At 43.1% G+C, this 26,651-nt stretch overlaps 2 protein-coding genes and 1 non-coding gene across 5 annotated transcripts in view; all 3 read left to right on the top strand.

Moving 5' to 3' along the window:
* LOC122041854 (growth-regulating factor 3-like) overlaps positions 1-26,651 on the top strand; it is a 36,638-nt gene that overhangs the window by 5,991 nt on the left and 3,996 nt on the right. For 2 of the 3 annotated variants that reach the window (XM_042601702.1, XM_042601703.1), the window contains one exon: positions 25,333-26,075. The gene's annotated coding sequence lies outside the window, so the exon portion shown is untranslated. The remainder of the gene's footprint in view (positions 1-25,332; positions 26,076-26,651) is intronic. The other variant, XM_042601704.1, reaches the window with a different exon arrangement.
* On the top strand, positions 6,000-6,106 carry LOC122044652. The gene has a single exon (XR_006129680.1). It is a non-coding gene; the product is annotated as a small nucleolar RNA R71 (small nucleolar RNA).
* Positions 18,777-21,812, top strand: LOC122043872. The gene is made up of 2 exons (XM_042604439.1): positions 18,777-19,358; positions 21,504-21,812. Exons 1-2 carry the CDS (start codon positions 18,777-18,779, stop codon positions 21,810-21,812), a joined length of 891 nt encoding a protein of 296 aa, XP_042460373.1.

Here is a 26,651-nt window from a genome sequence, read left to right on the forward strand (position 1 = left end):
CTAAACCTCCTTCATGCTACTAGGTAATGAAAGCATAAGTTAAACCCTACATTCTCCCTCTAAGAAGGCAACCTCCCTCTTAGATAATGAAGGCCTAACTTAAACCCTACATTCTCCCCCTATTGGCACATATCAACAACTTCACTTGTTGAAACTCTCCCCTTTGAAACTCTCCCCCTGAAGAGTTGTTCATCGTTGTTCACAACTTCACTCGTTGTGATCAAACACAATAATGAAGGTCCCTACCCTTCATTATCATCAATGCTCGCCCTTGAGCATTAACAAGGTCCAATAATCTAAATGAAGGTCCCATACCCTTCATTTGTATCGAATGCTCATCCATGAGCATATCCCAACTTGAACCACTTGAACAATGAGGAAATCCACTCCCCATTACAGTTCAAATGCTCAACCTTGAGCATGTTCTTAAAAGAAGGTTAACCACCTTCCAAGGTTTATGAAAAATAGTTTTCATATCTTTAAAGAGTACCTCCCCCTAAATACATGGTTGTACCTTCTGTCATTGCACCAACAATGACTTGGAATCCCTAAACCTTTATGAAACCCAAATTTAGAAGTTATAAGGTTCAAAAGTTCAAAATTTGAATCAACCTCAACGTAAACTTCTATTTAATCTCCCTTAACCAATCCATCCTTGTTTTCAACATGAAAACCCTCTTTCTATGTGTACAAATATGTCTTGAGAGGTTTGGAATGGTTACCTAGACTAAAATAGGTTCAAAATGTTGAAAATAAGCTTTCCCAACTAAATTCAGCATATTCGATCGATTGGAGTTGGATTCCAATCGATTGAACCAGCTTGAATCGATCCACTGATCGATTCAGGAGGGCTGGATCGATCCAGAAGGCTTCTGTTCGTGAGAAGCCTGCTCTCAATCGATCGCCCGATCGATTGAGATCATTCAATCGATCGAGTGATTGATTGAAGGCTTGATAATTCTGAAATTCACTTTCAGTGAATTTTAGAAACCCCTAGAAAAATCTACAAAATTCCAAAAATCATGAAAATTTATGTAGACATTATTTAGGGTATACTTTATCATGGAAAAATAGTTTTCTAAGAAAATACATCATATTTTCAAAGATTGACACAAACTTGAAATCTTGCAAAAACTTTAGTGTTTTCTTCAAATTTTGTGTCTAACTATTCAATGGTGATTACTATCAAAAGATAGCCTTTACCAAGGTTTTCCAAAAGCATTTTAAAAACGTTTTCAAAACCAATATCCAACCATATTCCTTGGGCTCAATGCACATGACTTGTACATTAGCTTTCCCAATGATTGGAAAACACATAACTATGTGTTTAGATGAACCTATAGCTCAAAAGAATGCACTAAATCAACATCTTGAGTTTTGTTCATCATCCTAACATATCACTTGTATCTAATGTATACTAAAATACATACAAGTCACCTTATAGGTCTTTGTGAGATGTCGAATTTGGTTTTGCCCTAATCTAGGGATCATGCATATCTATCTAGACATTTTGTGGATATTGAACATCCACCTAGGATGTCACTTGTTGAAACCACCTGTTGATAAATGCCATTTGTCCTTAAATTTCAAGAAAATAAACATAATGCATGATAATGTTATGGCATACATTAAAAAGAAATAATTTTCAAAAAAAAAATTCTTATGACTACATGATGTATGTATGACATGACATGCTATCTTTGAGTTTTTCATAATAAGATATGAATGCAAAAATAAATATGATGTCATGGCATATGATGGGCAAACAAGACATGACAAGTTTTAGCATTAAAAGAAATACCTAAATTATCTATCTAAGTATCCTTAATCCTTAGCTAAATTAAAATTTAACCCTAGATTGTCCAAAGTGCTTCAAGAAAGTGCCAAAACCTAAATTGACATTTCTAATTATCTTGATTAATTTATGCCAATTGAAATTAAGCATATTCCTCAAGTGTTAGCATATTTCATTTTTCCACAAGAGTAGCACTTTAAATTAAGGCCCGGATTGCCTTTAATCTCTTAAGAACATACCAAACTCCCAACTTGGTAGTTCTTATGATTTTCCTAAATTGTGTCAATTAAGATTAAAATCAATATTTCCAAAATTAGGCACATTTTACTCTTCCAAGGAGTAAATGATAAATCTATTTCATTTTCAAAGGTTAATAGTAACCTTGAAAATGCTCATTGAGTGTCAAACTCATCATGATTGGGTTAACTACCTTTTCACTTAGAGTTGACACTCTCTAACCTATTTATGGGGTAGAGAAGATGCTCTTAGGAACCCAAAACCTATTGGTGCTCCTTGGATGCTCTAGGTACTCGCTAGGGATAACTTCCCTAGATGCCTTCCTAGTGACCTTGTTTGACTTCTTAGAAGCCTTGGTCACATTTTCTAGGTCAACCCTAGGGATTTCTTCCCTTGTGACCTTTTTAGTGACTTTGTTAGACTTTTTAGAAGTCTTAGTCACTTTAGTTGCAAAAATACTCTTAGGGATGACTTCCCTAGTATTTTTGACTTGACCACTAGCCTTAGAGTTGGTTCCATAGCTATATGGAACCCTATGGTAAGAAATTTTATCCTTCTTAGCCTTAGGTTTGTATCCCAAACCTCTATGACCCTTGGATGACCTTTGTTGTCATAAACCTAGATTTTGCTCATTTTGCCCTATTAGGATATTTTCCATCGTTTTTAGGGTCTTTTCTAATTTATCAAGTCTTGACCTCAAAACTTGATTTTTCATCACTAATTCCTCAGTTTTTGATTTTTCATTAAATCCATAAGCATTTTTATTTTTGGGCTTGTATCTATTATCCTTAGTGTTCTTGCCTAAGTGTCTATCTACCTTCCTAAACCTAGGTTGAGTGGTCTTGGCATGAAAAGCTACATTATTTTCCTTAATTTTATCATGCCTCTTATTTTCATGGTAAATTGCATTAAAGTGATAAAAATTTGAGCTGTCGTGCTTTTTACCATAATGTAAGGGGGTAGGCTCAATAAATGATACCTTTCTTTTTTACCTTGGAGGCTCCCCCTTGAATTGAGCTTCCTCCTTGGGCCTTGACCACCTTCTTACTCTTAGGGCATTGACTCCTGTAATGCCCTCTTTGATTGCAAGAGAAGCACACAATGTGCTCCTTGCTCTTCTTTGTTGTGGGGGTGGTCTCCTTGGGTTTCTCCTTGCCCTTCTCCTTGACCTTTTGTGCCACTTGACCCTTCTTCTTGGTCAATTTAGGGCATTTACTTTTGTAATGCCCTTTTTCCCTACACTCAAAACAAATGATATGATTTTTGTTATTTTCTATTGAAATTGTTATACCTTTGCTTGTAGGGGTGACATCTTCTCCTTTTGATCTGGAGGTAGAGGCTTCCTCTTGATCCGAACTTGATACTCCTCCAATAGATTTGTCTTGACTTGTGGAGGTGGAAGCTTCTTCATCCTCTTCTCCTTTTGACCCGGATGTGGAGGCTTCTTCCTGCTCTTGATCCGGTGTCAACGAAAATTGCTCCCCCTCAATCCTAGAGGTGGAGACTTCCTCATCCTCATCCTCATCTTGTACATGGAACAAGGAGTATGCTTCCTCCTTGCCTTCTTCATTGCATTCCTTTGAAGATGAAGCTTCTTGGACTTTCTCTTCTTCGGAAGTTGAGCATCTCTCAACTTCGGAGTCCTCTTGCTCTTTATTTTGATCCAATGAGTCACCCTCTTTGGATTTTTCTTGGTCTGGTACAGTGGAGGAGATCTCATGAATTGATGTCAATTTGCTCCAAAGCTCCTTGGCATCCTTGAACTCTCCAATTTTTTCAAGAATATGGCTAGGTAATAGATTGACCAAAAGCTTGGTCACTTTATCATTGACCTTACATCTTTGGATTTGTTCTTGACTTCATTTGCTTTTCTTGAGAAGCTTGCCCTTGGAGTTTATTGGAGCTTCGAAGCCTTCCATTAGAGCAAACCATTGCTCTATCTCCACCATCAAGAAATTTTTGGTCCTTGACTTCCAAAGCTCGAAGCTTGTTGAAATAAATGGTGGAGGCACCCTTGTATCGAATCCAAGTCCGTCTTGGAATTCCATCTTGAAGTTGAGCTTCTTGAATTCTTTGTCTTTGATGAATTTGCTTAAACTTCTTCACCCTCTAGCTCTTTGCCCCTTCCGGCGATGATTCTGGTGAAGAGCGACCTTGCTCTGATACCACTTGTTGGGACCGAATATGTAGCTAGAGGGGGGGGGGGGGTGAATAGCTCGGTGCGCTCGTCGTGGTCGGCGTTGCTTGTTTCTTCAAAGATGTGCAGCGGAAATACAAAGAAAACAAACACAACACTAACACTAAGGATTTATTTGTTATCCACCTCACAAGAGGTGACTAATCCAAGGATCTACGCACTCACACACCCTCCACTATGAATAACACTCCTTTGTGATTACTACCAAAGGCGGAGAAGCCCTACAAGCTCACAGTACAAGAAGAAAGAAAGGAAAACAAATACAAGCAGTAGCTTACAGGTTTTACAACTGAAAACCCTAACCCTAGCTTTCTTCTTCAGCTGTAGATTTGCCTCTTGACTTGGAAAACCTCCAAGAACCTTCAAGAACTGGCGATCTGAACTTTGTGGAGAAACTCTGGGAGCACAGTCAAGATCTGAGATGAATCGGTGAAACTCTACCGAAGGAATCGAACACCTGCAGCTAAATACGATGCCAACGGTCGGATCCCGATCGATTGGATTGCTCCCAATCGATCGGGGAGGCTTTGGATCGATCGACTGATCGATCCAGAGTGCCTCTGTGCTCGCTGGGAATTGCCTAGATCGATCGGCTGATCAATCCAGGGCTTATCACGCGAAATCACAGCTCCCAATCGATCCACTGATCGTTTGGGGAATTTGGATCGATCGACCGATCGATCCAGCGCTGTTCTGTGCGATCACGCACTTGTCCCAATCGATCCACTGATCGATTGGAAGGAGGCTTGTCGCGAAGACTAGCCCAATCGATCGGCCGATCGATTGGGCATGAGCCAATCGATCGACTGATCGATCCAGTTCATGATTTCTCCCTAAAATCAAGTCTAAAGCCTCCTAAACCAACATCTGGTCAACCATGACCTGTTGCTTCATCGTGCCTAGCATCCGGTCACCCTTGACCTACTAGGACTTGCTCACCAAGTGTCTGGTCAATCTCTTTGACCCACTTGAACTTATCTTCACCAGGTGTCCGATCAACCTTGATCCACCTGGATTTTCCTTGTGCCAAGTATCCGATCAATCCCTTTGACCTACTTGGACTTCCCAACACCAGATGTCCGATCATTCTTGATCCATCTGGATTTTCCTTGCGTCTGGTTTCACTCACCAAGACTTTCCCAATTGCCTGGCTTCACTCACCAGGACTTTCTATTGCCTAACTTCCCAGTTAGGACTTTCCATCTGCCTGCTTCACTCACCAAGACTTTCACCTAGCTTCACTCACTAGGATTTCTCACTGCCTAGCTTCACTCACTAGGTCTTTTACCTGGTTTCACTCACCAGGATTTTCTTCTGCCTGGCTTCACTCACCAGGACTTCCTTTGCCTAACCTCCAAGTTAGGACTTTCACCTGGCTTCACTCACCAGGATTTTTCAGTCAAGTATCCGGTCAACCTTGACCTACTTGACTCTCCATCACAATCTCCACACATGAACAATTGTACCTGCAATCTCTATATATTGACTACATGTATTGTCAAACATATATTGTCAACATGTATTGTCAAACCATCAAAACATAAACATTAAGACTTGAGCTTAACTCAATTCAAGCTCAGTCAAAGTAGGTCAACCTTGACCTGTAGAATATTACACCAACAATCTCCCAACATAAAGGCTACACTCTTTATAATCTTCTCAACCTATTCAGGTATCTTGTTTATTATAGCTCCTCCAGTAGTTGAATCCAAAGACACATGTAGAATAGGAGATTCCATTGTAAAAGGTATGTATAATCAACCATCTTACAAGCCCATGGTGAGGGCATTACTGTAAAAAACTCTTGCAACGATCTCATTATTCAAATAGAAATTCTCCATGCTTTTGCATGAAATTAGTGATTTAGTGTTTTATATGAGCTATTTTACTTGGCGGATAGAATTTATCTTAGTTCACATTGATCCCATGTGGTTATGTACTCTAGAGGAAGTGATGAGAGCCACAACTTGACTTTGTCCCTCAATGAGAACGGGAACAATATAAGTCGAATTACATCAGCAGAAGCTCCATTTTGCTTTAGAGTGCCACATATCTCAAAAAAATTTCTAGATGCAAATTGGGATCTTCCATTAGGGTTCCTTTGAATTGGTATTGTTGAATTATACAGATTAGAGCTGGCTTGAGTTCAAAATTATTTAGCTCTATAGTGGGTCTAGCAATGCTTAATCTAACACCCTTACACTTGGTGATACATAGTTACCAAGAGGCTTGTTGTTGTTAGCCCTAAGTAGATTAGGAATATCTAGATCTTGGTTATGCTCCATTGCTTGATTCTTCCTCAATGTTTGATGGTATGTATGGTTGATCTTTGGATCAAAAGGTTGTAAATCTATTGACCTTGATGTTCTGTGCATGAATAAGAGTGATTCCTGAAAGATAAAGCAAAGAAGCAAAGGAAAGACAAGTCCAAACAAATGCAAACAGTAAAGAAACAGTCTATGTAAGTATCCCATGGTAGTTTTGATGTGATCAAATCAAGTTAAGTTAGGTCTTGTTATGTTTTGATGTCATGTGTCTAAGTGAGCAGGAACTTAGGAATACAGGAAGTTGAGCAAAATATGCAACTAGCCAGAAGGACGACACTGGAGAGAGTCGACGAGCTCGGTATGTCCGAGGGATGAGGTGCTGCGGAAGAGTACGCTGGTGGATAAGAATGAGGCGCGTAGCGTTTCCGAGGGACGAGAAGTCGGAGCGGAAGGTTGTCCGAGAAAGTCGGAAAATGGGTTCGGATGAGCCTTATTCTGAATGACCGAAATCACTCAAGCGAGCGGAGCTAGAGCGGAAGACCCGGAGGAAAAGTCAATCAGAGGTTGACTGTGCTCCGAGCGCCTGGACCCAGGGTGACCCAGGCACATGCCCTGGTCGAGCTGGAACAGCTCAGTCTGAGCGCCTGAACTAGAAAACTTATCAAAACACGTGCTGTTGTGATATGGTGCAACGAGGATAAAATTCTATTTATGTCCAGGCGCCTAGAACCCTTCCAGGTGGCTATAAATACAACTCTAATCCCAGAAGCTAAACAACACTAAAAAATACAGAGAAGAATACTTGTAAATATTCTACCTTGAGTTTAGCTTTGTAATTATGAGCTTTGATTGCTGTAAGAGGCTTCTCCGCTTGAAGGAGACTTTAGTGGACTTTTCAATGTCTTGGATTAACAATCACATGATTGCAAACGAGGTAAAAGATCTATGCCTCTTTCTATTTCTAATTTCTTAATTAGTTTCTTTTATACAAGTGTTTATGTTAATTAAGCTGTAAAAGTTTGAGAAAGGTATTGATTTTATTTCAGGCAATTCACCTCCTCTTGCCAGTCTCTAAGGGACCAATAGTCTAATCCAATCAATCTAAATTTCAACTAATATCAATCAAATTCAGTTCCCGACAATGATGCCAAAAACTTGATGTGAGTAAACAACAAGTGCATGGTCGGGCTGTCAAGTAAAAAATATTGAATCCATAGAGACTGGTGACTAAATACTAGCTTATTAAATAGATTTAATTATTCAAACCTAATCAGAGATGCAGTGTATCACAAACACAGAAATCAACATTTAAAGCAAAAGAGAAAACAGATAGAAAAAGTAGCTAGCTCATAAGGATAATAAAGACAGTAATGGTCCAATCAGAGGGGACCCACTCAAACAGTAGCAATGCAACAAAAAAATAGTAGCAAGACATAAAGTGATGTTACCAATCAGAGAAAGAGTGATTATAGGACTTCGGTTTTACTTCTATGCAAGTAAACACTTGATCTATCGTTGAATTCCTATCCTAAATGTTGATTTATGTAGGTAGACTATCATATGTAATTAGTGCAAATTTTTGGAACTATATCGGCGTACTAATCTTAATTATCGACTACTTCGGAGTGGACCAAATTAAGGAGCGTAACCCAAGTAGGGCCTTGTCACAAGACCCCACAATCCCTAAATGACTGTTCTCTTACTATATGACGATGAATTATGATTAATCCATTAAACTCTATGATAATCTAGGGTTCCTCGCGGCATACCGATCTACTTTCGTAGTTGACTCTCCACGTCTCGATTTTTTGAGGGTCGGAGGATTGGATTTTCCTTTGATTCATCTCCAAATTCCTCGTGATATACAAATCTCATGCTTTTGACATCGAAATCGTGCAAACATAGTAGATCCGGATCACAAATCACATATCATATAACAAGAAAAATTTAAACATGCTTAGATCAAAAGATATAGTGTTTACATTGCATGAAATTGCTCCCTAATCCTAGAATCTAGAGTTTACCCTATAAATGTGGGGTTACAATCCCAAATCATAATCACAATTTAGAAATTTAATTATAAATTCAGAGAATTAGAGAAATGAGAGAAGCGGCTTAGGCTTGATCGAAGAATCCTCTTCTTAGATGTTCTGGGTCTTCCTCCTTTGCCGAGATGACATGGATGGTCCTTGGATCTCCTCCTCAAGCCTCCTTGGAATCCTTAGACGGTCCCTAGATCAGATCCCCAATCTAAATGGAGGGATCTCCTTAAATAGTGGTTGGAGCGGAAGCCAGACACGGGTCTTGACCGGTGGCATGTGCTGTTGCTTTAGAGCGCTGATTAGCACAGGTCGTGCCACTGGGCATGGGCGCCCGTGCTCGCTGCTGGTCATTGAGCACATCCCATGTTATTGGGCACAGGTACTCCGGATTAGAAGTTGAACTGAACACGGACCGTGCCACTAGGCACGGGCGCCCGTACTCAGTGCTGGAAACTCACAACTTGGTCTTCAATCTTTTTTTTTCATTCCATTCTGCATCCTAACGCAAATAATGCACAAGAGTAGTATCCCAACATAGACATATATTGACATGAAGTATAAAAAGATGAAATCATGAAATATTTGTACGCAAAGGAGGTCAAAAGATGCATTGAAATATATCAAAATACCTATATAAAATAGACGCACCATTAGCCACGTCCTAAATTAGTTACACCATAGTTTTTCAATAAGTAGGTTAAATATATAATTTCTTAAAATGACTTTATCTAAGGAAATAGTCATTGCTTAATATCAAAGAAGGTTTTTGTATCTCACCACGACTTGAAAGTCAATTTTTGAAATGCGTATTTTACTGACTTACGGTTAAAAGTAAATATAACACAAAGTCAAATTAGCTCCAAAATTCAAACTAATTCTAATCAAGTAAAATTGATAATCATTTCACTAAATCTACAGGGTTAACTTGATTGATAATTAAAAAAGCTTGTCTTTTTAGATGATGTCATCTAACCTTCTCTAGGCGCCTCAAAACGTCGCTACATGACAACCTGACAAGATGGTTCAGGTGTTCAGACCATCTCTGGGCACTCGGATAGGCTTTATAAAAGGGGACCCGATGCTTCGACTCCAAGCACCTTCAAAGCTGGTTTCTGAGCCATTTCTCTCCTGTTTTTGATTTTGGTCTAGTCTCAAGCAGCCTAGGTCGTTAGTTCTTATATTAGTTATCGAAAAAATGTCTAGATAATATTCTAAACTCAACCTATCATTATTATTGTAGAAATAAATTATTTATTTATATTGGTAGGATTAAGAGAAGTTACTGAAGCTAGTACCTCTAGCAACCCTAGCACTGATATTAGATTCTCTACAGAGGAACTTATGATTAAGTTTTTATCTACATCATTTATACCTCTGCATACAAGACATCTCAATAGGTCATTTTTTATGAGATCATATATATCTACTATAGAAGTGATGACTATTATAGATTAGGTAACCTGATTTATTGTACTAGCTGGGTTAATATAGGATTGTGTGCCAAGTTGTATAATAACCTGGTTAAGATTGATGACATCACCTACACTACTAGAGTTGCAGGAAGAGACTTTATACTTTCTCCTGTTGTCATCAGGGATCATCTAGGTCATAGATATTCATCATCCACAATTTTGTGTTATCCTCCTAGAGATTTATCTTTCGGTGATTCCTACTCTTATATTACATTAAATACGATATACTCGTATCTTTTTTAGGAAGAGAGGTACCAATAGTGAACCAATTCAACTATGTTAGACTTAGGATATAGGACTATGTCTTGTATATAGTCTTAGTGACTTGCATTTTTCCCTTAATCACTCGGGATGTCGTAATAATGCTACAATTTCATTCATTTTTGTTGTATGCATTATGTCATATGTTAGATATAGATATCAGTCTGCATATGTTTCATGTCATCATTCACTCATCCAGCATCAGTACTAGCAAGAGAGTTTATATGCCCTACTGTCATATTCTGACATCATTACTAGCCTCATTGGGGATTTATGCCACTATAGGTGATGTCATACTTATGCATGAGTTTGACATGATAGGTGCTAGTAAGTTTTCATTAGCTAAAATACACATATATAGTAAAAATGCCATGTCATGGAGAAAGGGAGACTAGCCTCAGCTTAGACTAGTATAGTAGAGGAGGAGGAAAAGCTTGATTTTGACATCACAGACTTTTCTCAACTTACTCGACCTCCAACTATCCCTATTTTAGAAGAAAGAAGGATCAAACTCGAGTGGTCAATCACTAATCTTCAGGTGTTAGTCATCGGTCTTCATCAGACTATAATTAGTGAGTTGTAGATATTAGAAGAGCAGTAGTAGGTCCAACATCTTTAGATAATGGTGATGTTTAAATCTTGGAGCTCGAACCACCCTCTTCCACCTACCTTAGTAGACTAGCAGTCCTCAACATACAGATTGACACTTCTATTGTATCGAGCATTATATTTGACTTGATTTTTCTATATTTTGACTAATGTTGACTTTTATTGACTCACATTGACCTTTCTCAACTTAACCATAACTTAGGAATATTCTTAGGAATGCGCTCAACAGGTTTTACTTATGTTTTTATTTTAAATTTATTTTTTTCAAAACTTCTTATTTTCAAAACCTATGTTTTTAAAACTTTTTACTTGCAATTTAGATTTATCCGAGGTCCTACTACAGAAAACATAAAATCTATAGATGTAGATAATCATCAGCTCACAATCATATTATGATTACCTTGCTTATATACTGAGCCACTTAGAAAGGCATGGGATACTTAAGTCTAAGCTTAGATTTTAAATGTTTATATCAGTACATTATCATAAATCTGGATAAAAAATTTAAAATCAATCAAGTTGAATGATTCTTTGTAATAAATGATTTGTTGGAAACTTACTTGCTAACTTAATGATAGCTGCTATCTTATAATAGCCAACTAAAAATAAAAGTTAGATATATGATAAGGACCATTTAACATGCGATTTGTTTTCAAATATTATCTTTTCTATATTAAATCATGTTCTTAAACTTATCTAAATAAAAAAAATAGTTATATCAAGTCTCATTGATAGAATAACTCTAATTATCTTCGTCTGAGATGCATTGGAGTTGAACAAAGTCTTTGTCTAATTTTAGTTACTTAAATTAATAAAATCATCTATTACATCTATTAATGATAATATTAATATTTCAATAAATTTTGGGATCAATTTTTTAGTACATACAAAATATTTTATTAGGTGCATAATCTCTCCCGTACAAATGGTAGCTGTAGTAGGACAAAATATCCCCGTGATCTACCTGTATATATCTTATCATAGGACCCAAGGGCAATGGTGCAACGGTAGGACACTCTCAAATTTTCAAGTATTTAAGGATCGAGTCTCAGCTTCGGTGAATTAACGAATGAATTTAGATGGTTGACTTAAGAAAGTTGGGTTCATGGGTCGCCCATGTGAGTGCTTTTTGATTTACATTGGTGACTGGTGAGAAATTTTCATAAGATTTGACCAGTCATCCCTGAAGCCAATTCATCCCTAGGCTAATATGAAAGAGATAAATCAAAGGTGACTATTAACTATAAGTATAGTGACCAAGGCATAGAAAAAAATATAATCGAACGTGTCAAATTTTAATCCCATAACTTAATATGATAACACTTTATATCTCAATCATGGGAAATTTTTAAAATAAGCATAAATAGTAAAGTTATTACAAAATAGGTAAAGATAAAACTTTTTACAAATTTAGGTGAGGTGAATTCATATCCGGGATTTAAATCCTGGTAATTATTATTTTTTATTTATTTTCTTATATTCCGGGATTTAAATCCCGGTAATTAGAAGGTACCGGGATTTAAATCCTGGATATGATTTTTTTTTAATTTTTTTACAAATTGTTTCATTTTTCATGTGCTTAAGTTTTATTTTTTTAAAAAAAAAATCAAATTCGTAATAATTTTTTTTACAAAGCTAAATTGTTTTATTAACATATTTAAATAATAATAATAAATTATATTTATATTTATTAAATATAATATGAATTATATTAACAAATAATTCCAATAAACTGAAAAAAAAAAGAGATTATGAAATTTAGCAAATATATTTAAGATTATCATATTTAATATAAGGAAAATTGACATTTATATTATTGGTAAATATGCTACAAATTATATTCAATCGGTACCATATCTAGGACGTCGACGATTTCAATGTGGAAGGAATCGTCTGAGAAAAAGAATTCTACCACCCGTATTCCGCTCATATGATTATTGGATTATAGCGTCGTTATTTTTTTTATTTTAAAAAATAAAACTTAAGCAAATGAAAAATGAAATAATTTATAAAAAAAAAAAAAAATTCATATCCGGGATTTAAATCCCGGTAATTGGAATATAAGAAAATAAATAAAAAAATAATATTTATCAGGATTTAAATCCCGGATATGAATTCATCTCATCTAAATTTATAAAAAATTTTATTTTTATCTATTTTTATAATAACTTTATTATTTATGTTTATTTTAAAAATTTTCCCCTCAATCATCATCGTACAGTCTTGAGAGTACGTTGCGAAATTATCGTAGCTTTGCTTTTAGCTTGTTTCTGGAACATTAGTTATTTATACGTACTTAAACTTGGTAAAATTAAGAAAAAAAAAATAAAAGCATAAAATGACCTTAGAGACTCTAGAAATACAACGTATTGGCCACTTTTAAATTTTGAGTAAGGTTCATATATTATTTTTTAGTCAATATTGGTATACGAATCTAAATTAATCAAAAATAAAAAGTAAACACATAGGACAATGATGCAGTGATGGTAAAGAATTTCATCCTACTGTCACGATGGAAGTCAAAATTAAGATGATCAATACATAGATGGTATCGATCGATTGGGTGACTCATGTCCCGACCGGGTAAAGGGCTCCAACCTACCATCGTCCCGACACGGAGAACAATCAAACAACCGACGCTTAGGGGAAACAATGTGCAGAAACCAAGCCGATCGACTATCCCGCTCGGCCCGACAACAGAGGTGCAGAGTTCAACACTGGCTGAGCGGCTACCACTCTCGGTCTAGTGATAGGTTTCGGCCGAGCGGCTACCCCGCTCGGCCTAGCAACAAACTTTGGCAATGACCGAGTGGACCTTGGGTCGAGCAGACACACGGAGGAACAACGAGGTCCAGGCCGACTAGACTGGACACCAGGGCGGCGGGATTCCGCCCGAGCGGCCAACCCGCCCGGCCTAGCAGTACACTCCTGATATCCATTGATATCCTTTTGGGAGTTGGTGTTGCCGACATCGGGCATGGGCTGCCAGAAGATCGTACGACGGAAGATTCCATTGTCACTTTAGAGATATGCTCGGCCCGTTGAGGTACTGTGTCAGTGACACTTTACCGACAAGTCTTTTCAGGGGAAACTTTGAGATGCGTGCTTGCCTTGGGAAGCATGCACGCGCGCTACCGGAGCTCTATATAAAGGGGGGTCCAAACATCGGCGGAGGTACGCAATACACGTGATATTCACTATTTGTGCTATAGTTCTTATTGCTCTGCTTCATTCCTCATTGTCGGTGACTGACTTGAGCATCGGAGGGCTAATGTCGGGGACCCCTTCCCTGGCTCGGCACTGATGTAGTCTGTATTGCAGGTCCACGCGGAGTCCTCATGATGTCAGCGTGAGCGCCACATCCCCAGCTTTCCACCTCTTCGTCTTTCGGATAGGATCATATTTGGCGTCGTTTGTGGGAATGCCACCTGCATCCGAGCCGAGAAGATGGAGGACGCTGGATGACTCACCACCGTGACACTCGCCCAAGAGGAGCTTGAGATGCTCATTCAAGCCCGAGCAACAAAAATGATCGAGCAACAGCAACAGTAGGCGCTAGTCGATTGGCAAGTGCCGCAGCCTGCAATATCGGCAGCCGACAATCGAGCGAGACAGGAAGATCGAGCGGAGCAACTCTCTGTTTGGGGGCAGAACAGAAGGCCGATTGGCACACCGGGGGAGGCGCCACCCGCGCCAATCCCCTTTCATCGTGCCTTGTTCCAGACCCCCTCGGAAATAGCTCAGGCGCATCAAGAGCGGGGATCGTCTTCGAATGATGCTCCCGTTCGGGACGTGCAAAAGGGCAAGGCGCCCCGAGGCAACGCATCGTCCGAACGGATCAACTGACAATTCTCAGAGGAGATCTTACAAGACCCTCTGCCCAAACACTACACCCCGTTGACGATCGGAACGTACAACGGATCGACCGATCCGGACAATCATCTAGATCGATTCGACAATGAGGCCATGCTGGACCAGTATACAGACGGAGTGAAGTGTAGAGTCTTTCTCACTATGCTCTCTGGATCGGCGCAACGTTGGTTCCGAAGACTGCCAGACAGTTCGATACGAAGCTTCAAAGATTTTCAAGCCACTTTCCAGCACCATTTCGCCAGCAACCGATGCTACCAGAAGACGAGCGTCAACCTCTTTGCCCTGAAGCAAGGGCCCAAGGAAACGCTCAGATCGTACATCCAGTGCTTCAACCAAGTGGCCATGGACATCCCCTCGGTCTCGTCCGAGACAATAATGAATGCCTTCACTCAAGGACTCACCGAGGGAGATTTCTTCCTGTCGCTCATCAGAAAGCTGCCTAAGGACTTCGATCACATGCTGAAGAAGACCAATGAGTATATAAATATGGAAGAAGCTCAAGCGGTCATAAGGAAAGAGGCGTCGATCGAACATTCAACGTCGACCGAGCCCCGACCATCAAGTGGCCATCAGCCGCCCAAGGGGCCGAGGGCCGAAGGAGCGCGGCCGCACCAGGAGACCAGGGCACATGCCATACAACATGTGGCGTTTGGTCGACCTAAGTCGTCGAAGGGAAAGGTAAGGATGCCGATTTTTTATTCGTTCCACCAGTCGACGACTCACAACATGCGGGACTACCGCAGACTGACATCAATCGTCAGCAAACCAACCCCAAGAGGATATCACCGCTGATCGCCTTCTCTCGATCAGCGACAGAGACATCGGTCTACGGAGCAGCGAGAGGACGGTAGAAGGACTCCCGAGCGACACCACCAACATCAGTGGAGGGATGACATCGCCCCCTTCCGAGCCCCGGCCGAGCAAAATAAACCATCCGCTCGGGAAGAGGAAAACAAGAATAATGCTTCCCGAGGAGAGATAGACATGATAGTTGGAGGACCGATCGACGGCGACTCCAACAGAGCCAGAAAGTCGTACATTCGGTAGTTGGAGATCCATGTCGTAGGATGCAACAAGGAGAAGGCCGAAGGACCCTAGATCAGCTTCGGCCCCAGCGACTTGGAGGGAGTGGAGATCCCTTATGATGACGCACTAATCATCCGAGTGGTAATCACTAACTACACAATTCACCGAACTTTTGTTGATACAGGGAGTTTGGTGAACATTATTTTCAAGAAGACATTCAATCAGTTACAAATTGATCGAAGCGAGCTGCTGCCCATGACGACCCCGCTATACGGCTTCATGGGGAACGAAGTACTACCGCTTGAGCAGGCCCGATTGACCATTTCGCTCGGAGAGGAGCCTCTGAGGAGAACCAGGACCACCAACTTCATCGTGGTGGATGCGCCATCAGCCTACATTATCATATTGGGCCAGTCGGTCCTCAACGAGTTATGGGCGGTAGTATCTACTTACTACCAGAAAATCAAATTCTCAGTAGACGACCGGGTGGGTAAAGTCAAGGGTGATCAGTTGGTCGCTCGGCGATGCTACGTCGAGATGGTCAAGTCTGAGGCTAGGAGTGCTCGGAAGACTCCGCGACTGGAGGTAAATGCGATCACTGAAAAAACCCCCTACCTTGGTATACGAAGAAAAGGAAGAGGTCCAGATCCACCCCAGCCGAGTGGAGGCAACAACCTTCATCACCGCCGACCTGGAGGAGGAGAAGAAGGCATAGCTAGTTGTCTGCCTTAAAACAAAATCACGATGTGTTCGCCTGGTCGACACATGAGCTTCCTGGCATCTCCCCGAGCGTGGCTCAGCACAAGCTTCATGTCTGACGGGACGCTCGACCGGTGAAGCAAAGAAAAAAGGATTTCAGTGCGAAGCAGAATGTGACCATCTGCGCGAAGATAGAGAAACTATTGGAGGCCGACCATATTAGGGCAGTTCAATTCCCGAGTTGGCTAGTCAATATTGTGTTAGTCTCCAAGTCAGACAACAAATGGCGGGTCTGCATCGACTTCCGCGATCTGAACAAGGCATGTCTGAAAGGACTTCTATCCCCTGCCCAGGATAGATCAAATGGTGGACTTGACAGCGGGCAACAAGTTGATCTGCATGATCGACATATATCAAGGGTACCACCAAGTGTCGCTCGCCCGAGAAGACCAGGAGAAGGTCAGCTTCATTACGGCCGACGGAACGTACTGCTACAATGTTATGTCGTTCGGACTCAAGAACGCTGGAGCCACCTACCAGAGGCTGATGAACAAGGTGTTCCGACGGTAGATCGACCGTAATATGGAGGTATACGTCAATGACATATTAATTAAATCCCTCCGAGTTGCTGACTTATGCGCAGATATTAATGAGACTTGCTGGACACTGAGGACCTACGGGATAAAATTGAATCCTGACAAGTGATTGTTCGACACGAAGAATGACCGCTTCCTGGGCTGCATCGTCATCGAGCGGGGTATTGAAGTCAATCCGAGCAAGGTTAAAGCTTTGCAAGACATGCCGCTGCCTCGGAACTTGAAGGAAGCTCAAAGGTTGACCGGTATGATCACGACGTTGTCCAGGTTTATATCCAAGTCACCCGATCGAAGTTTGCCATTCTTCAAAATACTTCGTCGAGCCACGAAATTCCAATGGGACGCCGAATGCGACCGAACGCTGGAAGAGCTGAAGGAATATCTAAACTCCCTGCCTGTATTAGCCAAGCCAATTGTTGGTGAGCCACTGTGGATTTATCTATCATCCAACGAACATGCCGTTGGATCGACTCTGGTTAGGCAGAACGGCTAAGAGCAGCAGCCTGTATATTTTTTGAGCCATATATTAAAGGATGCTGAGTCTCGCTACACCAGTCTCGAAAAACTAGCGTATACTTTGATTCTCGTTGCTCGGAGGCTTCGTCCGTACTTCCTGGCCCACACAATCATCGTGCTAACTAATAGTGCCCTGGGACGAGTCCTTCTCAACTTGGAAGCATCAGGAAGGCTAATCAAATGGACGGCCGAACTAAGCGAGTTTGACATTCAATATCAACCCCGAGCGGCAATTAAGGCTCAAGCCTTAGCGGATTTCGTCATAGAAGTTCGGAGTGAGGAGCCGGCGACAACATGGAAAATATATGTGGATGACTCGTCCACTCGGCAAGGCAGCGGAATTGGCATACTGCTTATCTCGCCACGGGAAGACCGGATACAACTCTCCGTCCGGCTGGACTACATAGCCACTAATAACGAAGCAGAGTATGAAGCGCTGATAGTCGGCCTGCAGGCAGCTCGGCATGTGGGAGCAGTTAAAGTCCTCATCCACTCGGACTCCCAGCTTACCGCCCAACAACTATCCGGGATATTCGAGATAAACAACGCTCGGCTAAGGCTCTATGCAGAGGCTTTCGAGAAGTTGAAGGTCAACTTCCAGGAGGTCATTATACAGAAGATCCCCCGATCGGAGAACCAGGCGACGGATGAGTTAGTGAAACTAGCTAGTTCGTTGACGCTGATCGTCATAGATCAGCTAATTGAACAAATCTCGCTTGTGGTGCACATCGACCGAATGGAGGGAATAACCTTCTTGAACGATTGGAGGACAACTCTGATGGAGTTTCTGTGTTCAGGAGCTACACCTTCCGATCCGGAAGAAACCCGCCTATTGAAGAAGAGGGTCGGGTGGTTCACCTTGATCGGAGATCAACTTTACAAGAGAGTCTTCTCTATGTCCCTTCTTAAGTGCGCTAGATCAGATGACATCGAGTACATTCTACGGGAGTACATCAAGGCTCTTGCGGACGTCATTCGGGCGGCCGTCCATTAGCCCGTAAGATACTCCTGGCCGGATATTTCTGGCCGACCCTCCAAGAGGATGTCGCTCGAACGGTGGCCACCTGCTTGTCCTACCAGAAGTATCACAACCTGCCGCATCGACCGACCGACCAAGGAAATGAAGGCGCCTACGATATCATGCCCGTTCGACCAATGAGGCATGTATATCGTTGGGTCATTCCCAATGGCGATCGGTGAGCGGAAATTTTTACTCGTCGCGGTGGAATTTCTCGAAGTGGGTGGAAGCCGACCCGCTTGCCAGAATCATCGAGCAAATGATCATCAAAATTGTTTGGCAGAGCATCATTTGCTGTTTGACATCCCACGCCGACTTGTATCTGACAATGAAAGACAGTTCGCCGGTCAGAGGCTCAGAGAGTGGTGCGAGAGCTATGACATCCAACAAGCCTCTGTGGCCTACCCCCAAGGCAACGGGCAAGCCGAAATCGCCAATCAGGAGATCCTTAGAGTTTTGCGCGCTCGGCTCGTCGGAGGCAGCTGGGTCGACGAACTCCCCAACGTATTATGGGCCCTCTGCACGATCCCGAAGGAGGCAACCGGCATGATCCCCTTCCATTTGGTATACGACAGCGAGGCAGTCGTTCCCATGGAGGTCGGAGTAGAATCCGATCGGGTGCAGCACTACGACAAAGGAAACGTCGAACGGAGGCTCATGGAGCTCGACTTGGTGGACGAAATGCGGGCAAAAGTAGCGGTTCGGCTAACGGCGTATCGACAACGGATGAAACAGAACTATAACCGGAGAGTAATTCCGAGGTCCTTCTAGGTCGGTGACCTCGTCTGGAAGAAAGTGAAGCCGGTCGGTGACATCACCAAGCTCGAGGCCCTATGGGCAAGGGCTTTCAAGGTTGTGCAGAAGCTCCGTTCGGGTGCTTACTATCTGGAGGATGAAGAGGGAAGGTAGCTCGAGAGGCGATGGAGTGAGAATCATCTTCAACCCTACAGGGCTGGATGAGAGGTGCGCGAGTGAATACTGTACCTTGTATTTTTTGTATGTCTCCCGAACGCAGGGCAAAATTTGAATGAAAAGCGAAGGCCTCTTAAGCACATCTCCCTCAATGGTCGAGCGTCGACCTTAAACCCGAGATTATGTCAACGGTCGAGTGACGACCTTAAACCCGAGATTATGTCAATGGTCAAGTGACGACCATAAACTCGAGATTATGTCAACGGTCGAGCGGCGACCTTAAACCCGAGTCCATGTTAACGGTCGAGCAGCGACTTTAAACGGGTATCTCCATCAATGGTCGAGTGACGACATTAAACGCTGTCGAGCGGCGACCTTAAACGCGTGTGTCCACCAACGGTCGAGCGGCGACCTTAAACATGTGTCTCCACCAACGGTCGAGCGACGACCTTAAACTCTTGTCCCCATCAACGGTCGAGCATCGACCTTAAACTCTTATCTCTCCCAACGGTGGAGCGGCGAACTTAAATGCATGTCTCCATCAACGGTCGAGCGACGACCTTAAACGCTTGTCTCCACCAACGGTCGAGTGGCGATCTTAAACCCTTGTCTCCATCAACGGTTAAGCGGCGACCTTAAACTCTTGTCTCTCCCAACGGTCGAGCGACGACATTAAATGTGTCTCCATCAACGGTCGAGCAGTGACCTTAAACGTGTGTCTCCATCAACGGTCGAGAGGCGACCTTAAACTCCAGGGATCGTCTAATCTCCCTCAACGGTCGAGCGACGAACTTAAACTCGGGGTCACATCAACTGTCGAGCGATGATCTTAAACCCCGGTATTACCTAACCTTCCTCAACGGTCGAGCGGCGACCTTAAAACCCTGACTCAACGAAAGGGCAAGCGTCGGCTACGTAAACGCTTAAGTCTTCAAGATGTGGTGGTCGTTCGGTGCTACTCTTCGAAATACTCCAGGACCGATCGGAGGTTCGTAAAATCATAAGGGGACTCTGAATAAAAAAAAGATCGGTCGACAGGATAGACTGATTACAGACGACCGGAGTGACCAAGCCACGAGTTCGTGCAACGCTTAGAAAAGGGGAGTCAAAAAAAATTCATAAAACGTGTCCGAACGAATGAGCATTAATTATGACTTCAAAAATTTGACATTTTACAGAACTCTCGGCCTCACTCAAGATAGTCTAGGACATCGTCAAGCAGCGCGGCAGTAAGTTTATCCCGGCTGATGATGCTGCTGACCAGAGCTGCTGGTAGATGTCCACCCTCCCTGAGTTGGTCGATCGTCCCATCGATGGTCAAATCAAAAAGGCGCAAATCTTGATCAGTGACTTGCTCGTTAAAAGCATCCGAGAAGATGTAATTCTTCTTTAGGACCTCAAAACGGCTCTGCTCGGCGTCTTGGTAGGTCTTCAAGGCCACTCAGGAGGACTCCAACTCATCCATTGTGGTGGCCAACGCAGTATCCTTGGAGGCGAGTTGGCCGCGAAGGGTCATTTCCTCGGCCTACCGGCTGTCCCACTCGGCGACTAGGAAGTCCTCAACTTCCTTGAGCTTTTGGGCTAGGGTCCGGACTTCCTTATTCTTCTCGTCGAGGTCAGCGATGACCCGATTCTTCCGCGCGTTGGCCGACTCAATTTTATTGTCGAATGTGGCGACCTGTTTATTGAGCAGCTCTAGCATTGTGGCTTGCCCAGCGCTCTTGGCCCATTCGGCCTCGAGCAGTTTGTTGCTCTTCTCCAGAGTGACTCGAAGTTTGGCCACCTCAGCGTCTGTTTGTTCCTGAGCGGCAGAGGATTAGCCGCTCAACGCCTTCAATTGCTTCACTTCCTCCTCCAAAAAAGCGAGTCTTTGGCACATGGCCAGACTCTCCACCCAATACTGCAAATAAAGCAAATATAAGCATCGATCGGAAGTGAACTATGCAAATGTATAGGTAAAACTTAGACCCAGTGGACATCTAGGTGTGGCTATCCGCGAGTGCCCTCGGAGGCATCATCGCTGCACAGGCCCGAGCATCCTCCCATATCTTGGCGAGCGGCCCCTGGATGATGATCTGGTGCTCCGAAACTCGGGACTCAGCGCTGGATTCGCGCCACTCCTCGGTCGGGAGGTGTAAAATCACCGTAATATGGCGTTGGCTGCTCGAGGCCGGCTGTGCAGAAGTGACCCTCCCGGACGGCCGTGATGAAGAAGCCGGTCGGATGCCCGATTTCTTGATCTTCAACTGTGGTGGCAGGAAGGCCACCGACGGCGCGCAGACTGCCCCCTGAGGCAGACTGGACAGAGAGGGCGTCCGATCCGATGACTCAGGGGTAGTGGGCTCTTGGACAGAAGCGGAGGTCGATGTCTCCACCCGTTTGGCGAAGCGTACCTTGGAAGTGGTGGAGCATGATAAAGGCTCTGCCCGGTGCCTCTTGCACCTGATCAGCGACTTAGCTGAGGAGGCTGAGATCGAAGCCCCCTAAACTTCGACAACCGACCACCGTTCAGAAGGTTGGGAGCCATCGGTCGCTCCAACACTTGCCCGAGTGGGAGCCGCCTAGCTCTCGTCTTGCGGCTCCCCTTGCGAGCCAATCAGCTGGAGGCCTCGGCTCCCTAGTTCTTCAACAGCGGTCGCGTTGATTGCGACATCCTTGAGCTTCACCTTGTCGGCCAGATGCGCGCGCAACATGACTTCGGCTGCACAAAAAGAAGAAAAATCAGTTAGAATCAATGAAAGGAGCATAAGTGATTGCATACCTAGGCTGGTCGGCAACCGGGTGCGGATCGGACTCAAGCCGAAGATATACAGGACACCTTCCAGCAACAGCTTGTAGATGTAATATTTCTGACCGGCCAACATCGAAGCTACGTTGAGGTAGCTCGATCGACTCTTGTACTTCTTCAATGGAGGCTAAGGCGCTACTTTGAGCTGCCAGTGGGTCGGGAAGTCTGGCCGCTAGGGAAGGCGCACATAAAAGAAATATTCTCTCCAATGCTTATTGGAGGACGATATTTTGTTGAAGAAAACCAAGCCCACTTGGGCTTGGAAAAGGAAAGTCCTCGACTCGGACAGTTTTTTGGATAGTAAAAATAATGGAAGACCCGGGGAGTAAGGGGAATGCCATGCAGGCAGAAGAGAACGATGACCCCGTACAGCAGCCAAAAGGAGTTCGACACTAGTTGATGGAGAGAGATGTGGAAATATTTACAAACAGCAGGGAAGAAGAGATGGATAGGAAACCGAAGACCGACGGTAAATTGATCCCGAAAGAAGGTGATACAGTCGGGCGGCGGAGAGTTTGGCCAATCGGAAGGTGAAGGAAGAATAAGTTCGTATTCGAGAGGAAGCTCAAAAGCGGTCGTCAAACTTTCAGCGTCGTCGGCGTCGAATCGGGACTCGGTAGAAGTATACCAGGGCTCTAAGATGTCGGCGGGAGGCTGTGATGAACTTGCCATTACAACACAAGAAAAAAAGGAGGAATGGAGTGGCGGAATGGTCACCGGAACACTGAGACGATGAAAAACTCGAGAACGGGGAAGAATAGACGCTGGAAGGCGAAAAAACTCAGAGGTTAGTACGATAGGGAGGAAGCTTACGAGGAAAAGGTCGACGGAGAAGGGCTGCGAAGAGGAGGTCGCCAGAGGAATAGTAGGAGAACGTCGTCGGAGCACGAAGCAGGCAGCACCAAAGAGCACGAAGGCGAAATGCATAAGGCAGCGACACGCGCGGGCTTATAAGCCTGGGGGCCGATCGACCGGAGCCGTCCGATCTAGGTCGCAGAAACCCAGGCAAAGAGCGGACCATTGAATTCAAACCGTCAAATGCCACATCAATACCCTGTCACGTCAGGCGTGCGGCGACAGCGGGTGTGACACTTGGCGCATTGCCACGGGTCGGTTTTAATGAAGGCGTGAGAGCGTGCTCAGCCTTAATGAACGGATATTTGCTCGATTTCCTAGAAATTTGGGGGATGTAAGCCCTCTCGCGCTTGCCAAAGACAACTTAAGAAGAGATTTTACAAGTACAAACCTTTGACGCGTTGATCGGATTGAGGAGTATACCTATGGCCGAACGACAAGCTTCAACAGGCCGACCGACGGAGAGCCGTCTTAGCCAAGATGTCGAAGGTCGATCGGGAAGAAGTCTGCTCAGACAATTGTCCAGTCTGTCGGACTTGCAGCCTTCTTCGACTAGACTTGAGGGGGAAACTGGTGATGCGGTGATGGTAAAGGGCCCCACTCCGCTGCCACGGTGGAGGTCAAAGTCAAGGCGGTTAATGCGTAGACGGTATTGGTCGGTCGGGTGACTCATGCCCCGACCGGGTAAAGGGCTCCGACTCGCCATCACCCCCGATATGGGGAAAAATCAAACAACCGACGCTCAGGGGAGACAATGTGTAGAAACCAAGCCGAGCAGCTACCCCGCTCGACCCGACAACAGAGGTGCAGAGTTCAACACTGGCCGAGCGACTACCCCGCTCGGTTTGGCGACATGTTTCGGCCGAACGACTACCTCACTCGGCCTGGCAACAAGCTTCGGCAATAACCGAGTGGACCTTGGGTCGAGCAGACACACAGAGGAACAGCGAGGTCCGGGATGACCAGACGGGACACCAAGGCGGCGTGATTCTGGCCGAGCGGCCAACCCACCCAGCCTAGCAGTACACTCCTGATATCCATTGATATCCTTTTGGGAGTTGATGTCGTCAACACCGGGCATGAGCTGCCAAAAATCGTACGACGGAAGGTTCCACTGTCACTTTAGAGATATGTTCGGCTCGTTAAGGTACCGTGTCAGGGATACTTTACTGACAAGCTGTTTCAGGGAAAACTTTGAGATACGTGCTCGCCTTGGGAAGCATGCACGCGCGCTACCGAGCTCTATATAAAGGAGGGGTCCAAGCATCAGCGGAGGTATGCAATACACGCGATATTCACTGTTTGTGCTATAGTTCTTGTACCTCCGCTTCATTCCTCATCGCCGGTGACTGACTTGAGCGTCGGAGGGCCAACGCCGGGATCTCTTCCCTAACTAGGCACTGACATAGTCTGTGTTGCAGATCCGCACGGAGTCAACAAGAGATCAACGTGAGTACCATATCCCTAACTTTCCGTCTATTCGACTTCTTGATAGGATCAAACAACTTTATAAGCTCTAGAAAATTTTAGATTTATTAATTAGTTAAAATTGCTATATAGATTTAAACTAATTAAAAATGACAAATAAAGACCTAGAACGACTCAGGAGGTTGGGAGCAACATGGCAGAGTGATACTGTGAAGTTTAATAGTAAACTTAATGTATTTTTTTTTTTACTAAAGACGCTATATGGTTCTAAAAATAGATAAAAAAAAAATTCATAATGAGTATCAAGAGGGCCCAGAATTATTATATATTAAGAATTTTAGAACTCTAACAACACAATGACTTTGCAAGCCTCAAAGTATATATATAGTTAAACATGTCGAACTCTAAACCCTATAAAACCATAAAACTTCTAGACAATTCATATTAACATTTGATAGATTGTTCGTAATTGTGTCAAAGTGTCTCCCTACACATTGCAACTTAAACTCACCGAGAGCATAAGAAAAGCTCGCCATGCAACAATTGAGAAAGAAAGTATTTAGGCAAAACGTGAAGTGTTCAAGAAAAAAAATACGCCCTTTTAGTTTTTGCTCTAATCTATTCACATAACAAATAGGTATAAATATAATCAGCAAGGCTTCAATAGCAATCTTTCATGATGTGGTGGTTGATTATATTCATGGCGGCTGCTGAAGAATGTTTGTCATGATTTTGTTGCAGGACTTGGTTTGATCTTTAAAGACATCTATTATAGATAAACAGACTGTCCTACGCCTGCACATTTCCCTCATTATTATCTCTCTGAGATTTCACCCAGACAGAGAGCAGCTGCCTCATGCCTCCTCCCTCCCTCCTTCCTCATCTGCTTGGTAAAGGTGAAAGGTGCCCCACGGGGTTATCTCGGCTGGTAAAGGCGTGGAAGTTTGCCACTGAGAACATGGGTTCGAGTCCGCAGGGCAACGGGGATTTATTCCTTATCCCTGTGCAAAAAAAGTCTCGGCCCACTGCGTACTTGCCACCGAACTATCGTGATTTACCTCCCTCGTGATGACCCTGGGCAGGGTGCGGCGGGGGCCCTGAGGGCGAGGGTTTCGCCTTTTGCCATTGGTAAAGGTGAAAGGTGAAAGGTGAAAGGTGAAAGGTGAAAGTAAAGTGAAATTGTTCCTACAGAAGAAAAAAGTTAAAAAGGGAGAATTCTGAATTCCACTTGTGAGCTGCGTGGCCAGATTAATTTTTTATGTATCAGCCCCTGAACTTTTGTTTACTGCGCCATGAATAGACTGTTCTTTACTGCCTTTACTGCACCATAAATGATTAACTCACCATTTTTATTCATTTTGTTGGTTTCGGGAGAAGCCCGCCGTCTTGGCTCCGCCTCGGTCCCCGTCGCCGGCTCTGCCACAGCCACAGTCACAAGATTCCAATCTCCAAGAAGCAAAATAGCTAGGAAACAACCTGTTCAGGTATTACATTTTATAAATTTAAATTTCTGTAGAAAATTTAAAAAGTGTTTATTATTATTATTATTATTATTATTATTATTATTATTATTATCATCATCATAGCATTCTATTTTTTAAAAAATATAAAACAACATTTCATTTCACTTATAATTTTTTTTATTTAAAATACCTCTATGTACTTTACCTATTTTAATTTTATCTCAATCAAACTAGCATTCCTTTATAGCTCTAAAGTGATATTATTTTAGCTCTGAGTTGGTTAGTCGTAGAGTTGTTATCATAGGACAAGAGTTTAAATCTCGACAAAGTCGAGGAAAAAAAGTGTTCTCTGTACTGACTAACTACAATTTCCCGATTTACCTCCTCACAGAATCATGGGGTCACTGGGATGACAGATTCTATTTTTTTTCTACAAAGGGATATTATTGTATATAAATCAGACTATTTTATTTAAAATAACTCTAACAAACAGAAGAATAGAATATTTTTTATTATATATTTTTTAAATACCATTTAAAAAATACCAATAAAAAGGGGTAAAAATAAAAAAGAAATATCAAATGACCGTTTTAAAAA

Source organism: Zingiber officinale, chromosome 2A, assembly GCF_018446385.1.
Source record: "Zingiber officinale cultivar Zhangliang chromosome 2A, Zo_v1.1, whole genome shotgun sequence".
In the NCBI taxonomy this organism is placed as follows: domain Eukaryota; kingdom Viridiplantae; phylum Streptophyta; class Magnoliopsida; order Zingiberales; family Zingiberaceae; genus Zingiber; species Zingiber officinale.

Bases quoted from the DNA above. Each gene is read 5' to 3' on its own strand.
- LOC122043872 (XM_042604439.1), top strand. From the start codon at position 18,777: ATGGCGATCGGTGAGCGGAAATTTTTACTCGTCGCGGTGGAATTTCTC. The intron at 19,359-21,503 runs GTAATTCCGAGG...GTGGACATCTAG, and splicing joins AACAGAACTATAACCGGAGA to GTGTGGCTATCCGCGAGTGC.